At 33.5% G+C, this 27,655-nt stretch overlaps 3 protein-coding genes and 1 long non-coding RNA gene across 8 annotated transcripts; 1 reads left to right on the top strand and 3 right to left on the bottom strand.

The window, feature by feature from the left end:
* The first annotated feature begins 13,818 nt into the window (after positions 1-13,818).
* On the top strand, positions 13,819-19,569 carry LOC108473650 (uncharacterized). 5 transcript variants are annotated; one of them, XM_053020841.1, is made up of 10 exons: positions 13,819-14,231; positions 14,608-15,876; positions 15,963-16,053; positions 16,194-16,351; positions 16,433-16,484; positions 17,147-17,226; positions 17,321-17,414; positions 17,989-18,300; positions 18,386-18,799; positions 18,941-19,569. In XM_053020841.1, the coding sequence occupies exons 2-9, from the start codon at positions 14,695-14,697 to the stop codon at positions 18,526-18,528; spliced, it is 2,112 nt and encodes a 703-aa protein (XP_052876801.1). In that variant the 5' UTR covers positions 13,819-14,231; positions 14,608-14,694; the 3' UTR covers positions 18,529-18,799; positions 18,941-19,569. The 5 variants fall into 5 exon arrangements, with proteins under 5 accessions (XP_052876801.1, XP_052876800.1, XP_052876798.1 ...); XM_053020839.1 differs by having other exon boundaries at positions 13,833-14,231; positions 17,989-18,577; positions 18,675-18,799; XM_053020840.1 differs by having other exon boundaries at positions 18,386-19,569.
* A 469-nt stretch (positions 19,570-20,038) lies between these two features.
* Positions 20,039-22,620, bottom strand: LOC108473651 (laccase-6). Its single transcript, XM_017775328.2, has 6 exons — positions 22,366-22,620; positions 22,110-22,261; positions 21,772-22,016; positions 21,551-21,679; positions 20,514-21,455; positions 20,039-20,413 (listed from the first exon to the last, which is right to left on the bottom strand). The coding sequence occupies exons 1-6, from the start codon at positions 22,471-22,473 to the stop codon at positions 20,283-20,285; spliced, it is 1,707 nt and encodes a 568-aa protein (XP_017630817.1). The 5' UTR covers positions 22,474-22,620; the 3' UTR covers positions 20,039-20,282.
* A 955-nt stretch (positions 22,621-23,575) lies between these two features.
* Positions 23,576-27,005, bottom strand: LOC128283436 (uncharacterized). Its single transcript, XR_008273778.1, has 4 exons — positions 25,512-27,005; positions 24,897-24,968; positions 24,399-24,775; positions 23,576-24,010 (listed from the first exon to the last, which is right to left on the bottom strand). It is a non-coding gene; the product is annotated as an uncharacterized LOC128283436 (long non-coding RNA).
* Positions 27,006-27,018: 13 nt separating this feature from the next.
* Positions 27,019-27,620, bottom strand: LOC108472785 (uncharacterized). Its single transcript, XM_017774340.2, has one exon. It carries the CDS (start codon positions 27,461-27,463, stop codon positions 27,230-27,232), a length of 234 nt encoding a protein of 77 aa, XP_017629829.1. The 5' UTR covers positions 27,464-27,620; the 3' UTR covers positions 27,019-27,229.
* Between the last annotated feature and the right edge of the window lie 35 nt (positions 27,621-27,655).

The raw sequence follows: 27,655 nt of genomic DNA, 5'->3' as shown, positions 1-27,655 counted from the left end.
ATTGAATACATATATAGATAAATCCAATTTACAAATCAAGTATTTGAAGTTGGTTAAGTTTTAAATGGGGTTGTTTCGTGTTAAGAAAAAGTATGATTTTTTTCATAAATTAATACTTCAAACAATTTAATAAACACAACATAAAAACATTTTTAAGGCTATACAATCATCATAAAACCATTTAGAAACATTTTTGGGTGATTGAAGGTGTCTAGGGTCAAAATCAAGCCATTGGAAACCAAAACGAATCAAAACAATGTAGTGGGCAAAGTTGTAAAACATGCTAGGACAGCATGCGAGGTAACGACGTGGAACACTTGACATCGCGATGTGGTAAAGGCAAGGTCATGACGTCAAAGGTAAAAGTCGTGACGTTACCCTCTGAGCACTTTAAAAACACTCTAAAATATCCTAAAACATCATCAAATCATTTAAAAACATTTCCAAATCATATTTAAACATAATTTCAAGTCAGGCACATGTTCAAATTAATATATAACTTAAAACTTGTCCTATCTTCAAAAAGTTATAAATTACACTTGACTTCACGAATCCAAACACTTGCAAATTCTTATAATAGTCTAAGTCTCCATGTAATACAATTAACAAATGTAAATGTAAACTTTCCAATATTTAAACCATGTTGGCAATACGATGCTACTAAGTCGAAAATCACAAGCTTCGCGAAAATGCCCTTAACTTACGCATTATAAGCAACTAACACGTGATCTCAACGAAATCAACAAGTACTTAAGGATAAACCTACTTATCCTATTCATTAATACTGTTGAGCCCTAAATAAGCATGTCATACAAAGTTCATTTCAACCACATTTTAGTGCTACTAACCGATTTATCCAATTTTACTGGAAAAAATAGGGTAATTACCTTTTGGATTCATTTAAATCACATTTTTTCAACACATTCAGCAACATACTTATATTCATTTAGTATCACAATTTTTCTAATCCCCTAACATGTTAGAATAAGAAGAGTAAGAGTATCCAAGGGTACTTACCTTTTGGATGCATTTTTACTCAATCCCTAGCTTCCAACACTTGATTCCATCCATAAACAATCTTGAAACTCTATTTATCAGTATTTCCTCATTTTTTCCATACACAAAATATAATGAAAAACCAAAAAATGAGCTTTCCAAGCTTTCTCAAAACAATTAAACCCAAATATCAAGCTAGGAGAGTTATAAAAACACCATTCTTACCTTTATGAAGATTCTCTCTCTAGATTCTATTTTCTCTTTCAATACCCATGAAAACCCTTGCTAAAATAAAGATTTTGAGGTGGAAATGAGTTTAGGAGGTTTTTTTTCTAAGTGATTTTAGTAATATCTCAATGTGAGTTATGACATTTTTGAGTAAATTTTAAGGAAAATGTGACACCCTACACTTGACCAAACTTAGATCTGAATGTGTGGCATCACAGTACGTTGCCAAAGCAATTCAATTTAACTTGACATAACTTAACAAAGTTAAATTGATAACTATCATTCGAAACAATAAACCCGTTCAATATAATTAATTACATATATTTATAGTACATAAGAATCTATTTCATCTAATTATGGGGTCATGGTAAATTAATTTTAGAGTTAAGACTCAAATTCAAACTAAAATGTCAAATTTCAAGCATGTGTCTCGAGACAATAGACTTCATGTCTTGTGACAAGCTTCATTTTTAGTTTTGGTATTTATAATTCGATGTAATCATGTCTAGAGACAAGGTCCCTCAAGTCTCGAGACTTGGCCTCGAGACAGACCTCCCTTATTTTTTTATTTTTGTTTCTATGTTTGGATGTCCCTAGACTTGGAGTAGGGTTCTATTTAGATTCAATGTACTTCTACATTGAAACAAATGCCACTTGTCTCGAGCCCAACATACAATTGTCTCGAAACTTAATAGTTATATCTCGAGACTTACGGCTCTTGAATACAACGATTAAATAATTTTTTTATAACAATCTCAAGATATGTTCTATATGTCTTATGACTCAATGGTCAAATGGTAAAATTTTTGCACATTTAAATGTTTAAATCCTTAACCAAAAGAACCTAAAACATGCCTCAAATCATACCCATTAATACCACCTATTAAAAGCACATTCAATCACAACCAATTCATACCTTCCAACGCATCATTACTAAACCAATACATTCAAACTCTCATAATCAAGCATATTTAATTAATAATCAAATGATAAAATCTAACCAACATAATATTAGGTCAACTACCAAAAATACCATAACATTAACTTAGGCTACAAGCCTACTAACTTAGGTACATAACATATAATCTCAGAACCACAAATATACATATAAAATAGGATCATAATGGCTTTCGAGTTTAGCTGGAAAATTAGATGCTTACCCGTGAAACTTGTATAGCTTTTATCCAAGATCTTCCTTAAGCAAGCTAGTGGACGGAAATGGTGGAATGGAAAGGAAATAAAATTGTTCCTTCTTTCCTTCAGAAACGGTGGAAGAGATGAAAAAAAGATGATGGTTCTTTTATTTTTCATTTCTCTCTCCCACTAACTCAAATATATATAGGTAATTAGCATGTTAACTCCAATTAATCAACTAATCTAATGGGCCATGATGACAAATTCTCTTAATTAATTAACCATTATCCTAAATTTTAAATAGTTTAATTACTAATATAACCTTAATTTAATTGTAATTTAAGGCATTTGCAATTTTAAAAATCTATTTCCTTCCATTTAATCACTAATCAAATTAGTCCATGTACTATTTTTATTAATTAATTTAATTCAATAATATTTAATTATTTAATCTCTCATATTCATACTTGACTCATAATTATTATATTTTAAATTATTTATTAATTTCAAAATTAAATTTTACGACACTGTTAAGAATTAAGTCGTTACAGAAAAAAGCAAGAAAGGAAGAAAAGGGAGAGATAGCTCCCATGGTGGGGCATGATCCGCTGGAACATTGAAGGGAGAGCTTATAGGGGGTTTCCTCCTCTCATCCTTTCTCTTATTTAAAATCCACATAAGTGGGCCCAAAGCCCACATACAAAATTTCCAAGCCCAAAATATATAATTTGTGGCACAAAATAAATTCTATACATCAAAAGTATTATCCAAATAATATTTGCATCATAAATTCTTAATAAATAACAGAAATATCTTTGTAGGGTCAAATTATTTTTATCTCTTTTATGCTTCTAAGCACAATTTCTTCACAACAATTAGTTATAAATCAACTAAAATTTTATAAGTCCCATTTAATGCTTAATACACATCTTTGGGTACTTAAAATTTTACTTTTTCCCTTTTCTCACTAAATTTAATAAATTTACAGTTTAATCATTATATTATCAAATCTTTTCAATTTAATCCTAAAATGATTTTCATCTTACTAATATATATTCCAACTTATCCTTACGCATATTAAGCAATACTAACTCTTTTTTATATTTTGATAAAATTACACTTTAGTCTTCAAACTTTTTAAAATTTATAATTTTGTCCATCATGTTGTCACTTCCAAAATTGTTTTCACTAATTTAATTTAAAAATAACTTTATTTTCTTAAGAATTCCATTATTTAAAAATTTTCTATTTTCTCGTAAATTTATTATATTCATTATCGAAATAGTACTTCGTGTCTAATAAAAAATTTGAGGTGTTAAATATCATTCATGGAAATGGAATAAAATAAAATAATGTTAAATCTATTAATTGCCCTTAAATAGCATTAAATTAAACTGAATGGCCATCGGGAAAAAAGACTTAATTTTGTCAGCTTTGTTATAGTTGGAGCTGGTAATCTTTTCAAAGTACAATTTGATACAAGTAGACGGTAATTAACTAGATCAACTAGCTAGCTTTAATGGCTATAAGCCTCGATCCAATTCAGTTGGGTGAGCTTTTATTGAACTTCCTATTCGAAAGGTACACCATATATGTCAAACCAACTCAAAAGTCTCAGATACAACACTGCAACAATCACAATTCTGATACAAGAATTCCTAAATGCATGTCACGTTTGGTCTCACAAACTTGCAGCCTCTTGAAACCAAACCCAAATTGACACCAATTTGTTTGCAAGGTTTGGAGGAGATAAAATAGAAGAGATTATAAAAACAAAGGAATACTATTATATCCCTACTTTGGTAGGGAAACGTGATATGACATAAGGTGATATGCAAATAACCTAATTCTAGGAACGATATTTTAGTGATCCTTTGTGATGATCTTCTACTTAGGACAGTCCATAGATGACCCTCTGTGAATCTTATCGAAACTATCTTAGAGACAATTCACTACGAACCTTCCGTGAGGATTATTGAAGAACCACTAAGGCCTAACAACATTGTACAATCACAATAATGAGAATGTCATAGCAAGATCACACAATGCACTATATAGTGATAACTGACCTGTAATGACCTTGCCACTTAGCCACTTAGCCAACCATATAGTCATGCTTACTTTTCGTACTGTTGGTTATGAGGCACTACAGGACAATGGGGTAACCCTTTATATATGCCATAGAGTAAGAGAGACAGGGAATCTCCTTTTTTTCCCAAGAAAAACCTAAGTATCAGCCTAACTTCCTCCTCCTCCTCCTCATTTTCCTCCTTTCCCTTGAAGCCTGTTATAGGTAAACTAGTCCTCCTACATCCACCATCTTCTCCTCCTTATCATCCCTTGTTGAAATTTTGTATCAACAATCTAGCTTAAAATAAATGAATATATATATATATATATATATATATATATATATATATATTAAAATGTATACAATTGAATCAAAATCAAAGTTCATCTATCACAATTTTGATATTTCGTAGTCCAAACCAAATGCCTTCCATCTAAATCAATTTGATTCATTGATTTTAATTTTTTTTTAAAATTATAAACACTTTGAAGTTTTCTCTTATTTGATTGAACCAAAACATTTTCCAAAAATATTTTTCTAAATTTTCTATGTTTGATAGGGGTTTAAAAAAGTCAACTAAAAATTGATAATAATAAATGGGAAAAAGAGTATTATTTCCTTAAAACAAAGTTCTTGTATCGCATTGTGTTCATGTGTAAATATAATGTTTATCCTTTTGTAGTATTATGGTATTTTGTAATATAAACCAAGAGAAGGGATTATACAAAACTGTGGTTCCACGTCATAATAAATCAGATTTTTTTCTTAATTTTTAGTATTTTTATTTGGATTTGAATTTTTTCAAGAGGAAAAAACTGGAAATCAAGAGAAAAAATCTGATTTGTTATGCTCCTATTGGGAAGGGATAGGAATGAGGTGGAATTATAGTTTCATACAATCCTTTCTCCTAAATCAAATATCATTAGTTTACATTGATTTAATTAATTAGTTTTAAAATTTTTCTAAAAAAGTGATTTTTATAAACATTTTGAAGTTTCTTTCATTAATTTAAAGGTAAAATATTTATTTTTATAATATAAATTAAATAAAAATAAAATTCAATTCTATAGAATTTAATTCAATTTAAATAATTATAATTTTTAACTTTTGAACCGCAAACTCAATCAAACCAAAATGGGATTCAATATTCAATTTAATAAAACCCAATGGAAAGGAATCAAGCACTATGATTCGACTCGGTTTTTTGTTTTTTATTTTTTATTTTAGTTTTCTTGCTGGGTCCTATCTTCGCTCTTCATTTAACCTGCTCTGCTCTGCAATTCTTAACTAAAAGGTTTTCAATGGCTTAAGCCTGAAGGCTTGTATACGTATCAGGCTTTGGTTTATATAACATTGGATTTGGGCCCTGCTCTGAGACAAAGGATTGGTTAGGCTTTGTCCTTCGGTTCTAGTGCATCCAAATCTTGCTAAATTTTTTTATTTTCGCTGTTTTTACTTTAAACAAATATTTTTACTTTTATTTTTCATGTCCGTTTATAGTTCATGTTCGGAGTTTATGATTGATAGAAATATACTACTGCAAAACAAAATCGTTAGCTCTGATTGAAAAATAAATCAAGCATAAATAAAGAAAAGAATCATTGTGCCGTAAAAAGACCACTGCCTTAAAAGTAAATTCGTCCTGATCGATGTAATCGTGCAGTGGACTTCGCTCCTCAAGGTTAACATAGAATTTCAATATTCGTACACTCGAATAACTCGAATAAGGAAGGTGGAACACAATTGGTATTGCTCTTCCCTGAAGAATCGAGAAATAAGATAAAAACGAAGCTTTTAAAGTTGGTTGAAAAACTTGGCCAAAAAAACCACACTAAATTTAATTCTCAAGAAAGGCCGGAGGGATTACAGACAATCCCGCTTAAGATCCAATCTCTTAAACAAAATTTTTCTCTAATATAATTTTTGTAAAATACCATAGTATTAAAGAAAAGAAGAATGAGAGAAGCTCTGGTTTGTTGCTGTATAAAATGTGAAAGATGGACTGCTATATATATTGTTATTTGGAGCGTAAAATACGTAGGAGCAAGATAGTAAAAACTGTAGCATCAGTTTTGAAATTGACCCATATATTAAGCCTTTATCCCAATTACTTAATAAGATAATAAAGAAGACTATAAATAAATTTTTTTAATAGCTTATACTAACCACTGTGGTATACACCCACTTTACATTACTAATATTATGGCTGCCCTTAATGTTCGAATCTATATTTTTTTTTATATCTAATCATTTGTTGGTTAAATATTTATATTTTAGCACGTATTACAATTATTGTCCCAAATACAAATGGCAGTGAAATATAGTCACATCTTCATTATATATCCTTGGCCAGCCATGTGAAGGTCATTACAACTTGTTGAATGGTGGAGCTAACATGAATTGATCTAATCATTCTGGCCTTGGGGGTATCTGCGTTGTTGCATGGTGTTAACCGATCAAGTTTACTAGCTTCACCACTACATCGTTTCTTACAAAAATCATTAGGTTTTTAGTATAAGAGTAGATTCCTAGTCATTTCAATGCCTCCCAAACTTTGGGACAAAATTCACTACAGCAAATTTCAACTATTGTCTGAAACTAACAAATGTCTGCAAATTGACATTGACATTGACGTCCTAGAGATAACATCAAAGTAGGAACAGTTCAATATGCAGTAACACTGAAACACAATCATTATCTTTGGACAAACTGATCGAATAAATAAAAATGAAAATCATGATCTTTTGTACTAACACCATCCACTAGATATGACCTTCATGCATAGAAGCATTTCAATTAAGTGGATGACATGATTTTGATCCTTATTCCTTTACCAAAAAGTACGTTATAATACGTCATTGAAAAGGTGGCGTAGCAGGGCAATATATATAAAAATAATATAATATAATATGACCACTTGTTGTATGCTTGCAGGCCATGCTTTGAAATGGCAGTGATCTCAGGCAGGGTCCAACAACAGTTGATTAGTGGTTTGGACTTTGGCCGTTGATTAGACGTGAGACATCTAGTCTTAAAAGGACCAAATAAATTCAAGGAGAGAATATGGTTCAAGTAACTCAAAACTCTTATAGCCACAAGATGGGATAATTCTGATATTTAATTGGAGGGCTTCATTATTCTTTGGCTAAGAAACAGAGCATTTGGCATCTGGAATTTTCAAGAGACTTTTCTTGGGGGCATAACATAAAAGGAATAAAGCATGCATATCGTATGGCAATATTTTTAACCAATGGATTAGCTTACTTGCTTTTGCCCTACTATATTATTGAAGAATTATTATGAGAGATAGAGTATGTTTAATTTTTTTTTTAAAAATTATTTTCAAATTTGGTGGGCAATAGGATATTATTATTATTATTATTATTATTATTATTATTATTATTATTTTGATGAAAGGAATATTGTTATTGTGTGAAAGTGGATTTTGGCAATTGGCATGGGACAGGCAGCATCAAACATGGAAAATAATTATAATTAAAATTAAAATTTATTACGATCAAATAATTAGGTGGTAGTGTGAAAAAATGGCCTTCACTTAAACACCAATCAAATATAAAATTAAACTTTCAATATATTTAAATAAAAACTATAATTAAAATATTTATAATTTTCAGTACTTATTTTTTATTCATCAAACAATATTTATGTGAGTATATTTATATTTGGAGTCTTTTCAAAAAATAATTTGCAGTTATATTAATACATATAATTGCAAATAATTAAATAATTAAATCAATTTAAACTAATATAATTAAAAACAATACTTTTACACACTCAAATTTAAAATCTCAAAATTTTCAAAAATGAACTTAAAATTTTTATTTATATATTATTTCTCTCGTAATTGTTTTCAAACTAAGATTGTTTGGGGATTATTTATTATAATTTTTTAAATGTTGAAATCTTTCATTTCTTACTAGAACTAAAAGAATTTAAAATCTCATTATTTGGTGATGATGATATGACCCTGCAATGTAGTCGAAACCATTATCTTATCATTTGGTAATGATGAAATAACCTTTCAAGCAGGGGCGAAGCCAGAAAAATTTTTTAGGGGGGCCGGATGAAATTTTAATTTTTTATAGTTTATATCTTTATAATTTTTAAAGAATTAAATCAAATTTTTATAATTTTAGGGGGGGCTAAAGTATAATTTTACCTTTACTAATTTAAAATTTTTAAAAAATTTAAAAGACCAAAAATATAATTTTACATTTTAGGGGGGTCAGGGCCCATGCCAACCCCCACTAACTACGCCCCTGCTTTTCAAGGACCTGAATACTTACTAGTGTCATGGTCATGTTAATATTTTACAAGATTCCTCCTAGAACTTTATAATTACATTGCTATATATATAACTTTAAATAGTCTGACCTCAACACTCATGAGTGTCAATGTCATGTTTGTTTTTTTGTTTATTTCCCTTCCATTAACTCTAGTATATGTGTTCCAAAAACTACGCAAATACTTGCTACATATCCATTTCAAATACGCAAGTATTTGCATCTTAAACACCTTAAACCCACTCCAATTATTCTCAAAATTTATTACAATTCATTTTATCATGAATGCTTTTTTTCTTTATCATTGTTATGTAGTTAGTGTAATTAAAATTCTCATATTATTAAAAATTATTAATTTTTATATGTTTGTAAATTAAAAATTCTTGATAACATACCTATAAGTTTTTTTCCTAGTTTTATGTTATTAATGTTGTTACTATTTGTTGAATATGTTATATGTTATTTTTTTTATTGTAGAAAACTAGTGGGTAAAAGTACTATAGTATCCATTGGATTATACTTCAAGTTGCATTTTGATCACTTTACTGAAAAATATAAGTAAAATGATCCCAGTACATTACGGAGCTAAATGAAAATGGTTTATCTATTAATTTTTTTTTATCTATTTCTTCTATTAAGTGTTGATGTGACATCATAATAGGTAGATAGTACATTCTTATAAAAAAAAATACAACGAGAACTGATGGTCATGGCTCAAGATGGTAACTGAAACATATTACCACCAATTGCTTCTATCATAGTTTTGGTGAGTTGCCTAACCAATAGGTGAACCCAACCACTTGTATATGGTATGTTTTTTATTCAACACATCGCACACAATATCATGAATGAGTATTGTAATAAAGAATTGTACACATTCCAACAAGTAGTTGGAAAAAATGGAAGTGGAAGCGGAAGTGGAAGCGAATTTCTTTTTTAGGTATTTGGATCAACTTCAAATTTGGGAGTCAAATTTATTGGGTGACTTTTACCTGAATACCATTCCTGGTCCAAACATGATTATACTTAAACTATAAAAGAGATGAGGACACTTGTAGTTATAATAAAAACTAAAAGAATTGTGCCGATAAATCTTAAACTTATGTATGTAACCTTAATATAAAAAAAATTCTTATACAGATTGTTGGTTTTATTCAATTATTAAATATTTTGGTTGAACAAGGTATGAGCTTAGGAGACCTCGATTTCATGATAAGTTGATACTTACATGTGTAGCACTGGCACATGATGCTGCGGGAGGTTGGCATGAAAACAACCTGATGGAGCAGTAGGTGTAGTCATATGATAAAGAGCAACACTATGATCGTATGACAACAAGCCCTATAGAATGTGCTAATGTGGTGTTGAAGTCCATTCATATCATTTGTCCATTGTCACACTAGTTGAATTGACATAGTACAAGTTTAATGGACATTTTGTCAAAAGAAAGAAGAATCAAGTTGACATGATAGAAGCAAAATATGTTTTCTACGAAAGCGTTACGCAAAAAATCACTGTCAAATATAGGGCTGTTAACTTTAATTGTGTAATTGTTTTTTTCCATTCGAATTACATACACATTTAGGGTTAAAAAAATTGTTGGTCTGAGTCTAAAGAGTGACACCAGAGTTTATTTAGAATCGATTATGATGATAGGTGGTGTAATTGTGACCATATTTAAGTAAAAAAATACTCATATTCACATGTGATTATTGCATGTAATAAATAAATATCTATCGTATAAAATACGTGAATAATATTTTCTATTTGATCATATAATCAATATTTATCGACTTGAGTTTCAACTACTCCCAATAAGAAGTATTGGGCGTTGAGCTCACTAGTATATAAATTGTACTCAAATCTGCAATTATATAGAAATTGAATAGATGGACCTTAATTAACCTGAATATGCATATTTGAAACAACAATATTAGGTAGACTTGCAAACAGTCATTCAAAGTCGGGGTCGACTTGTATCATATCCAATGTTGGCGTTTGTATTAAAGAAGGAGTTCGATAAGTTCAGCTAGTTATGTAGGTTGGGTATGTTCGTCTGCTTTGAGAGGGTTAGGTAGCTTGGGCACGCTATCGCATATTTCTTTGTTCACCAGGTTTAGCAGTCGTGGTAGGATCAGCACGCGCTGGCATATTTCTCTTTTTTACGACTCAATTTTATCTGTTCATCTAGAAACTAAGGATGTTGTCCTTACTGATATAGATATTAATTGTTTATTGCGGATATTAAACCAATCTAATAAGATATATATGGATGATGGAAATTACCATCCATAATGAATGCAACTTGACAGGTATACTGAAGATGAACAACTCAATGCGCATACTCTGACTACGAATAACATCCGGTTGTGCTCGATATTGGAACACAAACAAAAATTATGAAACTTATCAAGGTTTATCAAATTTGACGGAATGTCTTGGATCATCCCCAACTGTTATAAAATTTAGACACTATGATGAGTGGCAAAGTTAGAATTTTCTTTTTTTTTTGGGGCACGATTAAGTTATATATTTTTATAAGAGTAAAAATATAATTTTACTATTATATTGGCATATATTTTTTATAATTTTTAGGAGGGCTAAATGAAAATTTTATTATTTTGAAAGCTAAATTAAAATTTTACTATGCATTAACTAACATTTTTATAAATTTTGAGAGATTTAAAGCATACTTTCCCATTCAAGGGGCTATGACCCCTCCTTCGCCCCTAACTATAATGGCACTCAATGATGGAGATGCATATAAGAAGTGTGCACACTTTAAAATCATTGTGCATTCATGCATCTGTCGATAGTATAATAATCTCATGATTCAAATACTGAAAAAACTAAAATAAGAAATTGTATTTAATCACTATCAATAATAAAATTTATCAAATGTTAACACTTCTTTAAAAACCCTAAAGAATATAAATAATTAAAACCATTAACAATTAAATAAATTATTTAACATATAACATCACATAATTCACTAAAAATACGTTAAATAAAAAAAAAAAAGTCAACTTAGTAGAGGGGAAACAGCGAAATGGTGTGTTTTATTGAGAAACACCACTATTAAGCTTGTGCAAGAATTATGTCTTGTTTGTAGCACTACAATTGCAGTACTAATTAATGTTACTTGGGCTTAAAACTTAAAAAGAATATACTTTTAAAAATTATAATTATATATTAGCTGTAGTACTTTATTATGAAATTATATAATTTGTAATATATGTTTTGAGGTTGTGTAATATCGTGTTTCGTCTTGTTGTATTAGACATCCATTTTAATAGTGATTGTGAGAGCTTGAAATTCGGGTTAATTGCTGCTTCAACAGCAGACAGCTGCATGCATGCATACGAAATTTCCTACATTATTACGATAATTAATCTGCTGACTGAGCATGAAGCCGGCATCACGCTTTTCGATTTCTTTAACTAATTAACAGATTACATATGGACGCAAACACAAAAACCTACCTTAACCTCCAGATATGTTTTTGCATTTGTAATCGCCGTTTTGCTTGTTTGGATTACACTTCTTCACAACTCAATTGAGGGGAAAAAGAAGAAAGAAAGAAGGTCTATATCACAAAACCTACTGTTTTTTTTTTTTGTTATTCTTTTATTCTTTTCTTTTTACAGAGTTAATATTGTTATGTTGGCTGACAAATTACTCAATTGTTATTTTTGAGTTCTAATATATGATAATTATTCTATATACCAATATTATAAACAGGGGCGAATTGCTAGGAATTATATGATGGGGAGCAAGATAAAATTAAAAAAATTTAGAGGGACTAAAGTTAAAAGATTTGTATTCAAATGACTTAAATTGAACTTTTTAACTTTTGAATTACAATTTTCGATTTAAAATAAGCTAAAAAATTAAATTAAAAGTTATTAAAAGTTACAATTCAACGTTTAAAAGTTACTAAAATAGTAATTAATCTATTAGGTAAAGACTCAAGATCCCTACCTATCCCTTTGGCAATACTCTAATTATAAAGCTCTCATATGTTTATTTTATTTTTAATATTAAAGGGCAAAACGACCTTATAATCCTAGTTAAAAGAGGTTTTTTTTTTAATAATAAAATGATAATCTGATATATTTTTAGCCATGTAGATTCAAGTACTGTAGAAAACATGCAAATTGAAGAAATGTTAGATGAGTGCAATGTGAAGAAAAAACGATTATGAGTATTTTATCTTTAAAAATTTTAACATTATATGTATAAATTATTTTAAAATTTTAAGTTAATAATGAAAATATAACTATAACATTTAAATTTCAAAATAAATATTCCTAAAATTTTATGAAAGTTAACATTGAATTCAACTAACTATCCAATCTCTTCCAAATTTGCTGTCATTGAAATTATCAAGCCGTCTTGCCATTGAAATTTATCAAGAAGAATAATACCACTTTCTTGTTATATAAAAGGTATGATTTATGTCTTTATGCACTAAGGGGAAAAACCAACCACACACATAGAAATATATATATATATATATAATGAAATGAATTTTCAATTTCTTTTCTTTTAAATTTCAAAATGAATGTCATGTTCTTTTCTTTATAGCTGTTAAATTTATTTATGTACTAAGTTTTAAAGATAAAAGTTAAGTTTGGGGCGGATTCCAAAAGTTTTATTTATTTTTTATTATATAGTATTTTTAGTCTTTATAAGAAATTAGTAATTACATCTAGAATCTTTTAATATCAAATTTATGGGTCTCCTAATAATAAATTTCTAGCTTTGCTGTTGGTTTACATACAATCCTATATATGGTGGAACATATAGTGCATATTGTTTTTAACTAAACGTTTTCCCCTTAAAATCCAGAGAAGAAATTTAGATAATTAACTAGGTAAGTACAACATAAATTCAAAGCATAGTAAGATCCAAGACAACTTAAATAACCAAAATACTCAAGAAAGAAAAAATATAGAAATCCTTATATACATTGGAGTAATATTAAATAAAATTTATTAATATCATCAGTGTATAAAATATAATTAACACATTCTTTTTAAAATTTTAAAAAGAATACCATACAATGCAATAATCTGGTTTAAGTGAAAGATATCTGTTTGAATAAATTAAAATGGTTAATTAGTGATGGTAACAAGTAAAGGCCGTCACCAGTGAAAATAGTACGGCCAGGGGGACAGCAAGGCAAATACTGCTCGCCTCTCCAAATCTTGTTTTTCGGGCCATAGTCCATCCGTTTTCACTCCTTTCGAGATTACCATTTTAGTTTTTTTTTTTTTTTTTATCTCTCAACTTTTATACTTTAACTACTTTCTATTTAGTTTTTGTTGTTTTGTTTTTTTGAAGTAATTGTTGCTCTCCGACTCTCTCTAGTCTCTACATAGGAAGAAGAGAGAGAGAAAGAAATGGAAATCCTTATGGGAATTGGGAAGGTGATGATGATGAGATATGAATAAGCCGTCTCTTGGGGTCGACGGACTTTCCAACAAAAACCCCAGGTGCCCAATCCATTGCCCATTAAATCACCTTTTTTTTTTGGGGGGTTCAGACACAAAAGCAAAAAAAAAAAAATCCAATCTTAATTTTCTGTTCATTTAGAGTTTCTTGTTGTTTATCATATACCTATTTTTCTTATCATTTTAATGTCTCCTGTTTGTTGCTTTACATCACTTGGCACTGATCTGTGCGTTAACAATTGTTTTGAGATTTGAGTTATGGTTAAAGCTGTTAAATATTATAGTATCTTATTAGTTATGGTGGGTTTTAGTTGGGATCTGTGTTTCTGGGTATTAGTTTTATAGTTCTAAATATGAAATAAATGTGTTTTTTTTTCTCGGGGTTTTGATTTTTTGTTTTCTCATGTCATCCTTGTAGGGAATTTAGAGCATTGCCTAGGGTTTTTGTGAGAATACCATTTAGGTGGGAGGGTGAGTTTTCATGGGTTGAACTGAAGAGTTAATAATGATGGGGAGTTTAAGTGAAGAGGAAGATCAATTTTTTGATACCCGTGAAGATATCACTTCTGTATCTGATTCAGGATCCGATTGCCCTGAGGATTCTGATTCTGAACATGCTACATCCATCAATTCAGTGCCTTCTAACGTTGGATTTGAAATTTGGGTTAAAAACCTGAGTAGTATTCGTGAACGACGTGATAAATTCCTAAAATGGATGGGGTTAAGTATAGATCAGACTACAATGGAAGGTGCCTCTAATGTGTGTTGTGATGAAATTGAAGTGGAAACTGATAGAATTCTGGAGAAGAGTGGAGCGGCCTTAGGATCATCAAGTTATAATGATGGTTGTTCTTCCAGTCAGTCTTCTGTTTCTTGTTCGTCAAGTGATGCCAGGGAGTTGTTGGATAGGGCGTTGGATGATAATCTTGTGCGTAGGATTAAGAATTTGGATGATGGGACAGAGTTCATTGTGGATGAGCTTAGTCAGGATGGCAAGTTCAGGAAGCTGCGGGAAGTAGGGTCTAATCATTTGCTTAAGGTCGATGAATTTGAAAGGAAGCTTGGCTTATCCCCTGTTATTCAACAAGCAATGCGACGGGAAGTCAAAGATGTTTCTGATTTAGGGCCAGAAAGAAAGCAGGGGAAACGGGGATGGCTTAGGCGATTAGGTGCTGTTGCTTGTGTTGTTGATAGGCAGGTTGAATCTGCTTGTACGATATCCAATGATTGTTACCCGAATGCAAAAGCTAGGATTCAACTGGTTCGAGTTAGATCATACAAAAAGCGGTCAAAGGAGTTCTCAGCTCTTTACAAGGGGCAAGAGATCCAAGCCCATGAAGGGTCAATCTTAACAATGAAATTTAGCCCTGATGGTCAGTATCTTGCAAGTGCAGGTGAAGATGGTGTTGTGCGTGTGTGGCAAGTGTTGGAGTCTGAACTATCAGGGAATTCTGACATTCATGATGTCAATCCTTCCTGTGTCTATTTCACGGTAAATAACTTTTCTGAGTTAGTTCCTCTTCACGTATACAAAGAGAAAAATGGCAAATCAAAGAGGGTGAAGAAAGTTTCAGACTCAACTTGTGTCATCTTACCTCAGAAAGTTTTTCGAATTTTGGATAAACCTATCCATGAGTTCCGTGGGCATTGTGGTGAGGTCCTGGACCTCTCTTGGTCAAAGAGTAAGGTCAGTAATTGCTCTGAAGTCAGAAATAACTTGCTGTCATTTGCTGGAATTTATTTGGGTTTGTAATTAAAATTTATGTATTGCAGCATATTCTTTCATCCTCTGTTGACAAGACAGTTCGCTTGTGGCAAGTTGGATATGACGAATGTCAGAAAGTTTTTTCCCACAATAATTATGGTGATATATTTGAATCGATGCTTGAGTTTTATTATTTCCTATTTTTTGTTATAGAAATGTCTACTTATCAGAGCATTCACTCTTGCATTGTGATTTATTCTATCATAATTGTTCCATGTTCTTGTTGCTATGTGATACAGTGACATGCGTTCAGTTTAATCCTGTGGATGATAATTACTTCATTAGTGGTTCTATAGATGGGAAAGTGCGCATCTGGGTTATTCCTGGTTGTCAAGTTGTTGACTGGATTGACGTGACAGATATTGTTACCGCCGTTTGTTATCGTCCTGATGGAAAGGTTCAATGAAACTTTTTCTTATCCATTTTATTTAGCAATCAGGTTTTAGAATTTTGAGCTCATTCATTTTTTTCCCTACAGGGTTCAGTTATTGGCTCAATTAATGGAGATTGTCGATTTTATGATGCTTCAGGTATATCATTAGTTTCCTGGTCCCTCTTATGATTGCTTTATTGTTCAAGATCTCTGATAATGCTATTCTAGGATCTGGCAATTTTTACTCTTTGTCTAGCCGCTTGGAGTTTTATCATATTCGTCTTAAATTTGAGCATTTTCAATATATTGAAGTAGAATGTCTTGAGGATATCAATCAGAATATTGCTTGGCTGTAGGAAATAAAAAAACTTAACAATTTTTATCCTTTTGTGTCGAACAATCTGTGTCAGAAACTTAAAAGTTCGGTGGCCCATAGAGATCAAGAGGAAATGAAACATTATCTGCTGTCTGCTACTAACAATTGGTTTTATTTTTGATGAAATAATTAACCCTCTAAAATTGTATCATCAAAGTCGTAAATTAATAAGTTGGTTTACTTTTGCAATTTTAAGGGGAATGTTGAACTTTCCTTTTGAAATTCATTCTTTGGACAGCGGAACCTTATTGTTTCATATTTGTGGCTTTCATTTTATGCAAGCTGAATTTTTTGGGCCTATGATTGGCTTCAAGGTAGTGCTGGCAAGCGATTTTACATTATTTTTCTCCAAACCCAAAGTTTTTTCTACCAAACCTATAGTAGATGCCTTTTGGAGGTTAATTTGTTTGGAAAACACTAACTGGTCTATTTACATGAATCAGATAAACGTCTGCAATTTAAGGCTCAAATCTGTTTACAGGGTAAGAAGAAATCCGCATGCAGTAGGATAACTGGATTTCAGGTATTGACAATTACCATCTATTTTTCCGTTTTCTGTTGTTGTCCCCGAGCAAGCTTCCAAGCATTTGAGAGTTAATAGAGGGATTATCTTGTAGTTTGCACCTGGGGACCCAGATAAATTGATGGTTACTTCTGCTAATTCACAAGTTCGAATCCTCCAGGATGTTGATGTGGTATGCAAATTTCGAGGTAGGTAGTTGTTTGGCTGATTTAATTGGATATGATAATGATGTATTGAGATGGAAAATGTGCTGCAATTAGGAGATATAGAAAAAATTATCAAAGTTCGAACTACCAAAATTATGATCTTTGAAGGAAAATTTCTCAAACTCTTTATCATCTCAAGATCTTTTTCTCCCTTTAGGTCTGAGGTCGAAGGAAAGTGGAGAGTAAAGATAGACGTGTACATGTTTTATTTTGGGGAAATTTTTTTTGGGGGGGGGGAAGGAAATAAATTAAGACTTAGGCATTAGTACCTTTGTTTCCTGATTTGAACTTTTTCTAAATTATATTTTGAAGAACAAGAATGGATCATGAGCTAAGCTAACCAAATTAGAATATTTGAGGAAATTTACTATGTAAAATTTGGGTGTTTTGGTTCACTTTGAAATTCTTACCTTGATAACAACTTCATGAACAGAGTGCTGGAGTGGAAGCCAGCTTCAATTTCCTTACTATTTAAACCTAAGAACCCTCTTTATTTGCTTGAACCTCTCAGCTATCTGACTGTGCTATCACCACTAAATTGCCTTCTCTATCTCAGGCCTGCGGAATGCAGGGAGCCAGATATCTGCATCATTCACCTCAGATGGAATGCGGATTGTTTCAGCAAGTGAGGATTCTAATGTCTATGTGTGGAACAACATTAGCCAGGATGGTCCGGTTCCCCAAGCAAAAAACAATTGGTCTTGTGAACGATTTTTCTCAAATAATGCATCAGTCGCCATACCTTGGTGTGGCATGACATCTATAAACTCTATTTTCTCAACTATGGCAGGAGGTATGCCATCCCCCAAAGTTTCTTCTAGCACGTGGACATGTAATGGGAATGCTGGGGTACTGAAATCTGAGTCGGGTGAGAGCTCTCTACACAAATCTCCGTTCTCCACTTCTGAACGTTCTTCTCTAGGCCATGGATTTTTCTCAGAATCTTTGTCCAGGGGTACTGCAACCTGGCCAGAGGAAAAGCTCCCCCCTCCAAACTCCTTGGTTGTGTCTTCTGCAATGTGTAAATCTCAGTATAAGTTGCTCAAGACTTCTTGTCAGAGTGCACTTGGTTCTTCTCATTCATGGGGCCTTGTAATTGTAACAGCTGGTTGGGATGGACGGATCAGATCATTCCAAAATTATGGGTTACCAATCCATCTTTAGCCTTTGTTGAGATGACTTCAAAATTTTGCTGTTTAATTTAAGAATTACATCACAGGTATTGAAGCTTTTGTTGTCCAGGTAAAAAATATTCATGCTTGGTTGATTTCCCAGGATGTGGTATTGAACTGACATACGTACGTATGAGCAGTAGATCTGATTTCAGGGCGATCCTTTTCCTTTTCCCGGCCAACCAAGGTTGTCAGGTCTGTTACAGTGGAATTAGATCTTAGTTTAATCAACATTCTTTTCTTGTGCTTTAGTTGAACCAGATGTCTCGAAAATGGGCTGTTGGATTTAGTAGGATATCATTCTTTAATTTGGTAAAGTGAAAATCCAAATTACAGGGTCATGCCAATCGGTCCTATTTGAAGTTTTCTATATTGCTATACAACTGGAGATGTTTTGGTGGGGTCTTTAGGAGACGACTCTTCGGTCAGGGTATGGAAGGAGGAGAATTATAGCTGGTGGTCAAGAGTGACTTCTGGAAAAGCCAGTGGGGTTTGTTTATTTCATGATTTGTTGGGTAATTGAATAAGAATTGGCAGTCAGTGGTGTATTAACAGGTTTTGGACCATAGTGGCTGCTGCTTGCATTTGTCAAATCACTGGTCTGTTTATTTCCATATTCGACTGATATGCTACATTTGGATTGTTGTCCTTGTGGGTATTAAAGCCAAAGCAAGTCTTCTGTCTTCAACCTGTGAGAGGTATTTGGTCTGGAAAACATTGGCTTTGTTAGCCTCAAACCCCTTGTGATGAAGGTAAGCATTAAGTAGTCATACTTTAGTAGTAATTAACAAGCTTTGTATTTAATTTTTTTCATTGCCCTTGGGAACCAATTGCAAGGGTTGATTATAGAAAAAATTTTGCATATAAATTATCTTCTGTTGTTTGGTGAAAAAGGAACCCATTCGCCATTGCAACTGAAATATACTTTTGAGAAGAAAATGAAAATTACAAATGTTCGAGTTGGAGCCGAGATTTGTACATTATATGAAAATGCATTCAAATTTTAATGGCGGATGTACAGTTTGAAGTTTTGAAATTTGATATTCAACATAAGAAATAGATGTTGCAGTAAGTTTTCTAATCTTTGTAGTTGTTTTGGGGCGAAACTGAAAAAGGGGCTGTTGTTCTGGGTTTCTTTGAGGCATTCAAGAGTTAGGTAGGTAACGGGTTATTTACTTCCTAGTCCCCCTGTTTGGTTATTTTGAAGAGTAAATGTCTGATAAACAGTAAGAGATAAATGGATTTACCTATGCGTCATTTAAAGGATACGAGTGGCAGAGGAGTTATGACATACGAACCGATCTTCTTGGACCATAGGAGGGCTATCTCTGCCCTGCCCTGCCCTGCCTATACAGTTGTTCTACATTATTCTGAAAATGGTCCCTATTTCCAGTTGTGTTTTGGCTCAATAAATCATAATACTAGAACAGCATCTTGTAAAATGTTAAAAGGTATATAATCATTTGGATGGAACACCAAACGTATAGCCAAATAGCCTCAATATGGAAAATCAAAGGAAAAAGGAGAAGAAATTTGGGGTTTTGTTCCTCCAGTCTTCACTTGTTTCCATTAAAAAAAATATGATGATCTAAACGAAATGGAACAGGCCATATATAACCTACTTGCGCCTAAAACAGTCCTGAGCAGACATATCAATAGAAATCCAAGGGAAGGGGGTTTAGCAGCGGGGCAGGTCTGCGGGAGGATGAGGCAAAGTCTCCATCTCTCCTTTTCCATTCTTTACTATGAACAACGCCCCTAATCCCCATGACTGGTGTATGTCTAAGTGGCAATGCATAAACCAAACCCCTATTTACCAACACAGCAATCCGATTCTTATTTAGTTAGCAGCAAAATGTAATACTCATAAATGTCACAATTTTTATTGTAAAATGAAATCACTTCTTACCTGGATTGTCAGCGACAAACCGAATTGCTGCCCATCCTCCTACTGGAACTCCAATTGTGTTCATATAAGGTGGATCAATCAAGTTGAAGTCTGCTGTCTGCGGATTAAAATTCCCTGTACCATATCCAACAACATAGAAGCTGTAGCCATGAAGATGAATCGGGTGGTTTTCAGTGGTGACTGTGCCCGTGTCCTGGAAGATAACCTGCACTCTGCTTCCGTATTCAAGGACCTTGGTCCTAGTTCCATTGGTGGCCTGTGTGTTATTAGGAGCATTGTTTGGTGCCCCATTGACAAAGTCATAGAAGTTAAGGGGTGAGTCAGGGAAGTCCTCTGTGAAATGACCAACGAGCTTCTTATAGTAAGCTTCCAAAACAGATATGGTAGGATTCACAAAGCTTATATTGTTCATGGAAGCTGCAAAAGTACCATTGTTCGTGCCTTGACAGTTCCACACTGGTGTCTTGGACTGGCATTTGTTTATATTTAATCCCACGGTGACAAACAGGCTAGCGTCAATCTCTTTAGGAACATCAACAGGATTAAGGCTTCTAAGACCATCCATGACAGTCATTACTGCTAGACTGTCATTAAATCTTGGTAACTTAGCTGGCAACGATAGACAGTTAGGGGCAGCACCTAAATATTGGAAGTAAGCAATGGCTGATATGTTCTGGAATGAAACATTCTGGGCAGACATGTATGGTCCCATGGCCATGGAGTACTTTCCTATGGGCTGATCAGCCGTGACAAGGACATTCATGGTCTGCCCTGGTCCCAGCATCACACTGTCCGTGGTGAACGACTTGGTGTACTCAGCATCAACCTCCACGACTGTTAAGTTATGATAAGCTATGGCAAAGAAGTTCTCCATGTTTAACCCTGCATTGATTAGCCTCAACAAATATGTCTTCCCTGGAACTACTTCGATCTTGTAAACATCTGCACACCATATAAATTGTTACTCGTAATCAAAGCAGGTGATCAAATGTGACTAAATACTGCAAAGAACTAGAGTTTTTAAATATGTTTTATACCATTTCTAGAGCAATTGTAGTTAGGACCTGGGTGGCCATTTATTGTAAATGCATCAGCTGGTGGGGCAGCTCCTCCGCTTGCTAAAACTTGCCGCTCAAGTTGCACTACATCTCTCAGCCAGTACTCCCCTGCCACAATTCCAGGTGATTATCATATCCAAACATATTCAATCACATTATTCACAGTATTTCAGTATGTTGGATTAAAGCAGAGCTTTTACCTAGGATTACGATATGTTCTTCGTATGGTTGCTTGAAAGGGTAAGAGATCCCAGTTTTAGGATACACAACAATGGCACCATAAGTGGTGGCCCTAAGCCAAGAAACATGGGCATGCCAGAAAAAAGTGCCCTTCTGCTTCACCAATGTGAACTCGTATGTGAAAGCCTGGCCAGCTTGAATGGGGCACTGGGTGATGTACGATGGACCATCAAACCAGCATGATAGCTTCTGCCTGACTCCATGCCTGGAAAAATAAGCCAGATGACATATAATTTGTAGAGTTCCTGGACTACTCAGATTAGTTAGTAATCTTCTTCATAAAATTACAAGAAGATACCAGTGGATTGTGGCATTGTAAGGGGTCACATTGGTGACCTTGACGATGATTCTATCATCCTCTTGGGCATAAATGACAGGTCCCGGGAACATTCTGTTAATGGTGACAATCTCTTTGGTGTTACACAGTTTAGTAACTCTCAAGGTTTGCACCTATTAACAATGAGAGACCCTTTATAGTTAGAAAAACAGAATTGAACATTATAGAGGTAATTGTACAGCACATTGTTTGGAGAGAAACGTATAAATGGATTGACCTTGAAATCATAGAACCTGGTCGACCCCCCTCCAGGCCAGTCATGTGCCATAGCAACATGGAGTGACAAGTTTAAGCATAGCAACATTGAAGTGGCTAAGTTAGCCATTTGGAGTGAGAAGCTGAGAGAGAGTTGAAGTTAGGGAGGGGTGGAAAGGAGGGGCAATTTAATAGGGTGCAGCCATATAATATTTTAAGCTTTTAACCATGGAAGCTAAAGTAGAATTTTTTTTTTTGTGTGTGTTGGTGAATTATGTTTGTCAGCTTTCATGATTCCTCTAACATGGTTTGGTGATAATAATATGTTGGGGGCGTGATCAGTGTGACCCCATTGTGTGGTAGGGATTTTAGTCATCTCCTTGTCTTATCAGGGAAAAGCAGATTGTTTTTTTTTTTCTTTTTGATTCATAATCTATCAACATTTTCCCAGTAATTTTATGTCTTTAGACTGAGAATATATGCACTCCCGCATCCATATATATATAAATCATTTGTTATTGGAGGTATAAATATTTCATACATTTATGTCTTTTCCAGTAAGGTATCAATGTAGGTGAATGCCCGTTGAAAGGAAAAGCTTGCAATGACAAACGATTGGGCCAATTATGTGAACTCTATAGTCTATAGTACTCAAGCAAAGCTCAGCTGGCCATGGCGAGAATAGGATGGGTTTGTTGGTTGGTTGGTTGGTTGTGCCTTTTTCAGACATTTTTGCCTTTTACACAATCATAAGCAAACTTAGAACATGCCTTCCTATACATGTTTTTGTACAAGCAAAAGCCTGAAGACCACTGCTGCATGATCTTCCTAAGCTGTCTTAATATTATCCTTCTCTTTCTCTCCCCCCCCCCCCCAAAAAAAAAAAAAATACATAGATAAATAGATAAGCCTTTATCTTTTTTACTTAATTGCTTATTATCTGTTGTTAACTTTGCTAAAACTTGCCTTCAACTGTTTCACATTTATGATTTCAGAGTTATTATTACTGGGCTAGGAACCTTGGATATGATTTTCTGGCACGTTTAATTATAACATGACCCACCATTTCACCATACATGACTGCAAATGGAACCCAATATATGATTCCATCCTTCGGATTATGGAATGAATTTCTTTTCCCCCATTGGTTCGTTGGTAGCTGTCACTGTACAGTCATCACTTTACAAACAATATTATGTAGCCTTTTTTTCCCCAATCAAGTTTAACCGGAATTTTCACATAAAATCTAATACTTTATTATTGATTTCAAAGAAAGTAAGAAATTTTTTATTAAGAAGAACAGAAACTAAGAAATAGAGCATTGCTTAGAGGTGATAAGTTTGCAGTTGTGTAGACAGGCAATTCTCAAATCTCAATCTAAGAAAAGATGGGTATGTTGGAGTCATAGGATGATCTTGGAACTTCGATGTAACAGTACAATTCGATCTATCAGCAGCAGTCCCTGCTTCTGAAGCATGTCGTTTTCCTCACAATTCACAAATTTCAAGCAAGCTCTTATCTTCTCTGCTACTCTCAAACTCAAAAAATTTGCTCAGCAGCTGCTCTGTTTTAAGTTTTTGTTTTCACCCGTGACAAAAATTCTGAGATTTGATTAATCTAAATCTCCAGACCAAACCAGAGTTATGGGTATAAAGGGAGCAGTTGGCCTAAAGTGTCCAATTAAAACAAGGGAAAATGGCTTAAACCACAATTTCAAGTTTTCAACTACTGCCATCTAATTTGTAGTATAAATAATGTTCCTATGCAACAGCTTAAACTCAGTTATTTAATTGAAGTAAAAAGAAAAAGAAAAAATGGTACAAGTTTATCTATCAACATCGCAATCTCAGTCAACAAGACATGCATGCATTAATTTGTTTTAGTTTTCCTACAGGTCATTTATGATTGTTCAGATTCTCAAGGCCTTTGAGACAAAAAGTTTAGCTACAGAGTTGATTCTTTATATTTGATAACTCTGTAAAATGGATACTACTTGCTACAGCATAACTAACTTAATAAATTAAATTAAATTAAAAGAAGGTACTCTCAGCTTACCGGAAAACTATGATCAGACAAAGTGATAAAAAATGATTCCTTGTCCGTGTGTAATAAGTAGAAGCAGCAGCAACAAGCAAGAGCCATCAGCAACCCTAGCAGCAGTATCATTATCACAACCATCATATAACTTGTGGAAGATACTAGTAAATCTATATCAAGTCTATTATGTATAATTAATTTCAAAAGGGAAAAAAATTTGCATGAAAATGGACAAATAAGGGGGAAAAACATGTTTCTCTTGAAAGGGTCCTTGTTTTTATCATTGCAAACACAAGCGGGAAAGTTGTCCCAATCTGCCTGCTTTCCTGATATAATCCAATTCAATTGCGAGTCATTTTATGTTGACTAACACTTTCCGGTGGCAAGATTCTATTCTGCAAAACATAAAATAAAAGTTAACTCGAGGGAATAGCTTAATAAAGAAGAAACATCAAACATAATCATCATTAGCAAACTCTGCTTTGGGTTGCAATAAATTTCAAGGGGAATGCTGACCTCATATTGCAACCAACTAGTAGAACTTATTCTGAAAGCTAATTTCTAGTCACCACCTGTTCAGTTATTGATCTGCAATGGTAAAACGTTTCCATAATGGTAATGACCCTACCCAATATCCATTTTCTGATAAATACAGGCAGTTATTAGCAGTTTAAAATGGTTCATCAGTTTCTAATATATTTACACTGGACCTACAAGTTGAAACATAAGATTCCTTCAAAAAAAAAAACAGATGAGCTTCAAGGTGCCCTACTGTAGAAAAACACTTGGCTTGGTTTGCTCAGGAAACAGATATCAAGAAATTCCATCATAAAGTTTATTCCATTGTAGCAAACCACTGCATTTCATTGCCAAAATCTGGTTACATGGTGCATAAGCAGAGCTTCCAAGGACAACCACGGGCTCCAGGTCGTAAGGGTTTAATAAACATACATGTAACTTACAGCACCAGAAGACAAAAATTTGTAACCAACCTTCGTAACTTCCTCAATTCTAATATGTGTTTTATTCGTGAAGAAACCACCCTATCTATTACCAGATAATAGGGGAACCACACTTAGTTCCTTTCAAGTCTCACGCAATTGAAGAAAAAGCAGTACAGAGAAAACTCACGGCTTTTTCAGTGAGGAAACGAGGCAAGGTTCAGTTCCCAAGAAGTAGGATCTTAAACCAGAAGCAAGCAAGGCTGTACATAATCCATCGTTGTGTGTTGATGCTCATTTGCTGGAGAGACCCCAAGGATAAATAATAGCTTTGCCTGATTCCCCAGACTTTTTCAAGAGGCATAGATGAGAAATCAAGAGATTGGCACTGTAAATTTCAAACTCAAAGCACTGAACTTAGCCTTTCTATGTCAGATTGCTTTTAATTAACTCACCTTTGGTCTGTGCAGAAATTTCTTTTCCCTTTCTGCTCTTTTGATTTATTTATTTACTACTCCTTTCACACAGCACGCTTATCTTGAATCAGGAGCACCTACTGCATAGAATTGCATGCTCAGGCATCACCAGAAATCCCAACAGAGTAGGCAGGCAAGTAGACATCCAAATATCTGATGCCCATTCAGAGGAACCGAAAAAGTGCTATGACTCTCAGGTGCTTTAATTTATATTTCTTGTATGTCGTCAAGAAGGCCCAATTTTGCAGTGCATACACTAATGCAGAGTCATAGCTAAGGCTCCACAGATATAAATACAGTTTTGGACACCTAACATTACAACATAAAAACTATACAATAAAGATTTCCTAAGAACACAAAGAAACAATATCTGAAATATTAGAACTGTAACATGTCAACTAAAAATACTTTTACAACAATAATCTCTATGGTGTGCTCAAGCTTAACCTTCTGGCTTACGATGTTCTGAAATTGAAAGCATCAACAGCCTAAAGAGACAAGAGGTGACATATTTCCCCAGATACTTGAGAGTGAAAAGACCTTTCATCAAAGTATCCAAATCAAATATCTAGAAGTTGTGATTTCATCAACCCATCATTGATAAATAATTAAACTATAGCTACAGTAAATTCTCTACCAAAAAGAAGAAGCTATGAATTCGGTCTTATCTGTGTTCAAAATTAAGAAATATATCAACTGAAAGCATTGAATTCTAGGAGGACACGAGGGTCCTAGCTGAAGATAACATGGCGACCCTTCACGTGGAGAAAGAAATGCTCCTAATCCTGTGGTTTACATAATCAACAATGACAAAACAATGCTAAGTTGCTAACAACTAAAACCTACAGAACACTTTTACCTCTGCATCCCATCCCTATTCCCTCCTGATTTCATTCATTGAATAAGATATAGAAAACATGTTAGAGAGCTTATTAAAAGAACAATATAACTTATGCGCTTCGCATTTACTCTTCATGTGTCACTTACCAACACGTGCCAATAAATCTACTTGAAACTCCAACTAAAAAAGAAAAGCAAAAAGAAAGACATCAAGAATGAAATTCATCAACATTGAACATGGATTCATTCATTAAGTTTGTAGAGTCCCAGATGAAAAAGAAAGAAAGTTCGTGAGATCACAATAATATGATTTATCCGCAAATGAGTTGAGAATTGTAAAGCGGCGTCATCTTCAAATTATGGCGGGGAGGAAAGTTAAAATTAGAAAGAAAACCCACAAATTCCAAGGGAGTTCCATTAAAATAAAATAAAAAAGGAACAAAATTACTTCAAATTATAAACCAAACTGTGCGAGAGTTGATTCACAATATCCTCTGCACGTATAAAACTAAAAAGAAAAGTACATAAACATAAGGAACGAACCCTAGAATACGAAGTGACGAAGGTCGAGAAAATTGACAGTGAAAAGGGTCTAAGCGGCTGGACGGGGTTGTGGTTCAGTTTCAGGTTCTTCGTGGATGAGGGGCTTGGTGAGTACAAGAGGGCGGTCATAGGCTTCCTCTTCGTCATCAAAATCGGTGGTGCTGAGATTAATACAGGAGCAGCGCTCCAATGATGCGAAAAATGCAGAGGCCATGCTGGTGCCGACCCAGTTAGCCATACGATCTAGCTTGTCGCACGACATGAAGCTGCAGTTGTTTTCCATCGCCTTATTTTATCAAATATTCAGATGAGATTTTTAACCACAGAAGTTTTGCTAATCAGCTTCGTGAAAGGAGGAAGACAGTTAGTTGTAAAGTGGCGCGACACTTTCCTTTATGAGCTGCTTTTATTTGTTATTATTATTTTTTAAAATATTGGGGAATGGTGATTCGTCATGCCTCGCACGATTCCTTTC

Source organism: Gossypium arboreum, chromosome 11 (assembly GCF_025698485.1).
Source record: "Gossypium arboreum isolate Shixiya-1 chromosome 11, ASM2569848v2, whole genome shotgun sequence".
NCBI lineage: Eukaryota > Viridiplantae > Streptophyta > Magnoliopsida > Malvales > Malvaceae > Gossypium > Gossypium arboreum.
This window is presented reverse-complemented; position numbering and strand designations above follow the sequence as displayed.

Bases quoted from the DNA above. Each gene is read 5' to 3' on its own strand.
- LOC108473650 (XM_053020838.1), top strand. From the start codon at position 14,695: ATGATGGGGAGTTTAAGTGAAGAGGAAGATCAATTTTTTGATACCCGT. The intron at 15,877-15,962 runs GTCAGTAATTGC...TATGTATTGCAG, and splicing joins TCTCTTGGTCAAAGAGTAAG to CATATTCTTTCATCCTCTGT. The intron at 16,054-16,193 runs GTGATATATTTG...TATGTGATACAG, and splicing joins TTTTTCCCACAATAATTATG to TGACATGCGTTCAGTTTAAT.
- LOC108473651 (XM_017775328.2), bottom strand. From the start codon at position 22,473: ATGGCTAACTTAGCCACTTCAATGTTGCTATGCTTAAACTTGTCACTC. The intron at 22,262-22,365 runs GTCAATCCATTT...CATTGTTAATAG, and splicing joins CCAGGTTCTATGATTTCAAG to GTGCAAACCTTGAGAGTTAC. The intron at 22,017-22,109 runs GTATCTTCTTGT...TTATTTTTCCAG, and splicing joins TACAATGCCACAATCCACTG to GCATGGAGTCAGGCAGAAGC.
- LOC108472785 (XM_017774340.2), bottom strand. From the start codon at position 27,463: ATGGAAAACAACTGCAGCTTCATGTCGTGCGACAAGCTAGATCGTATG.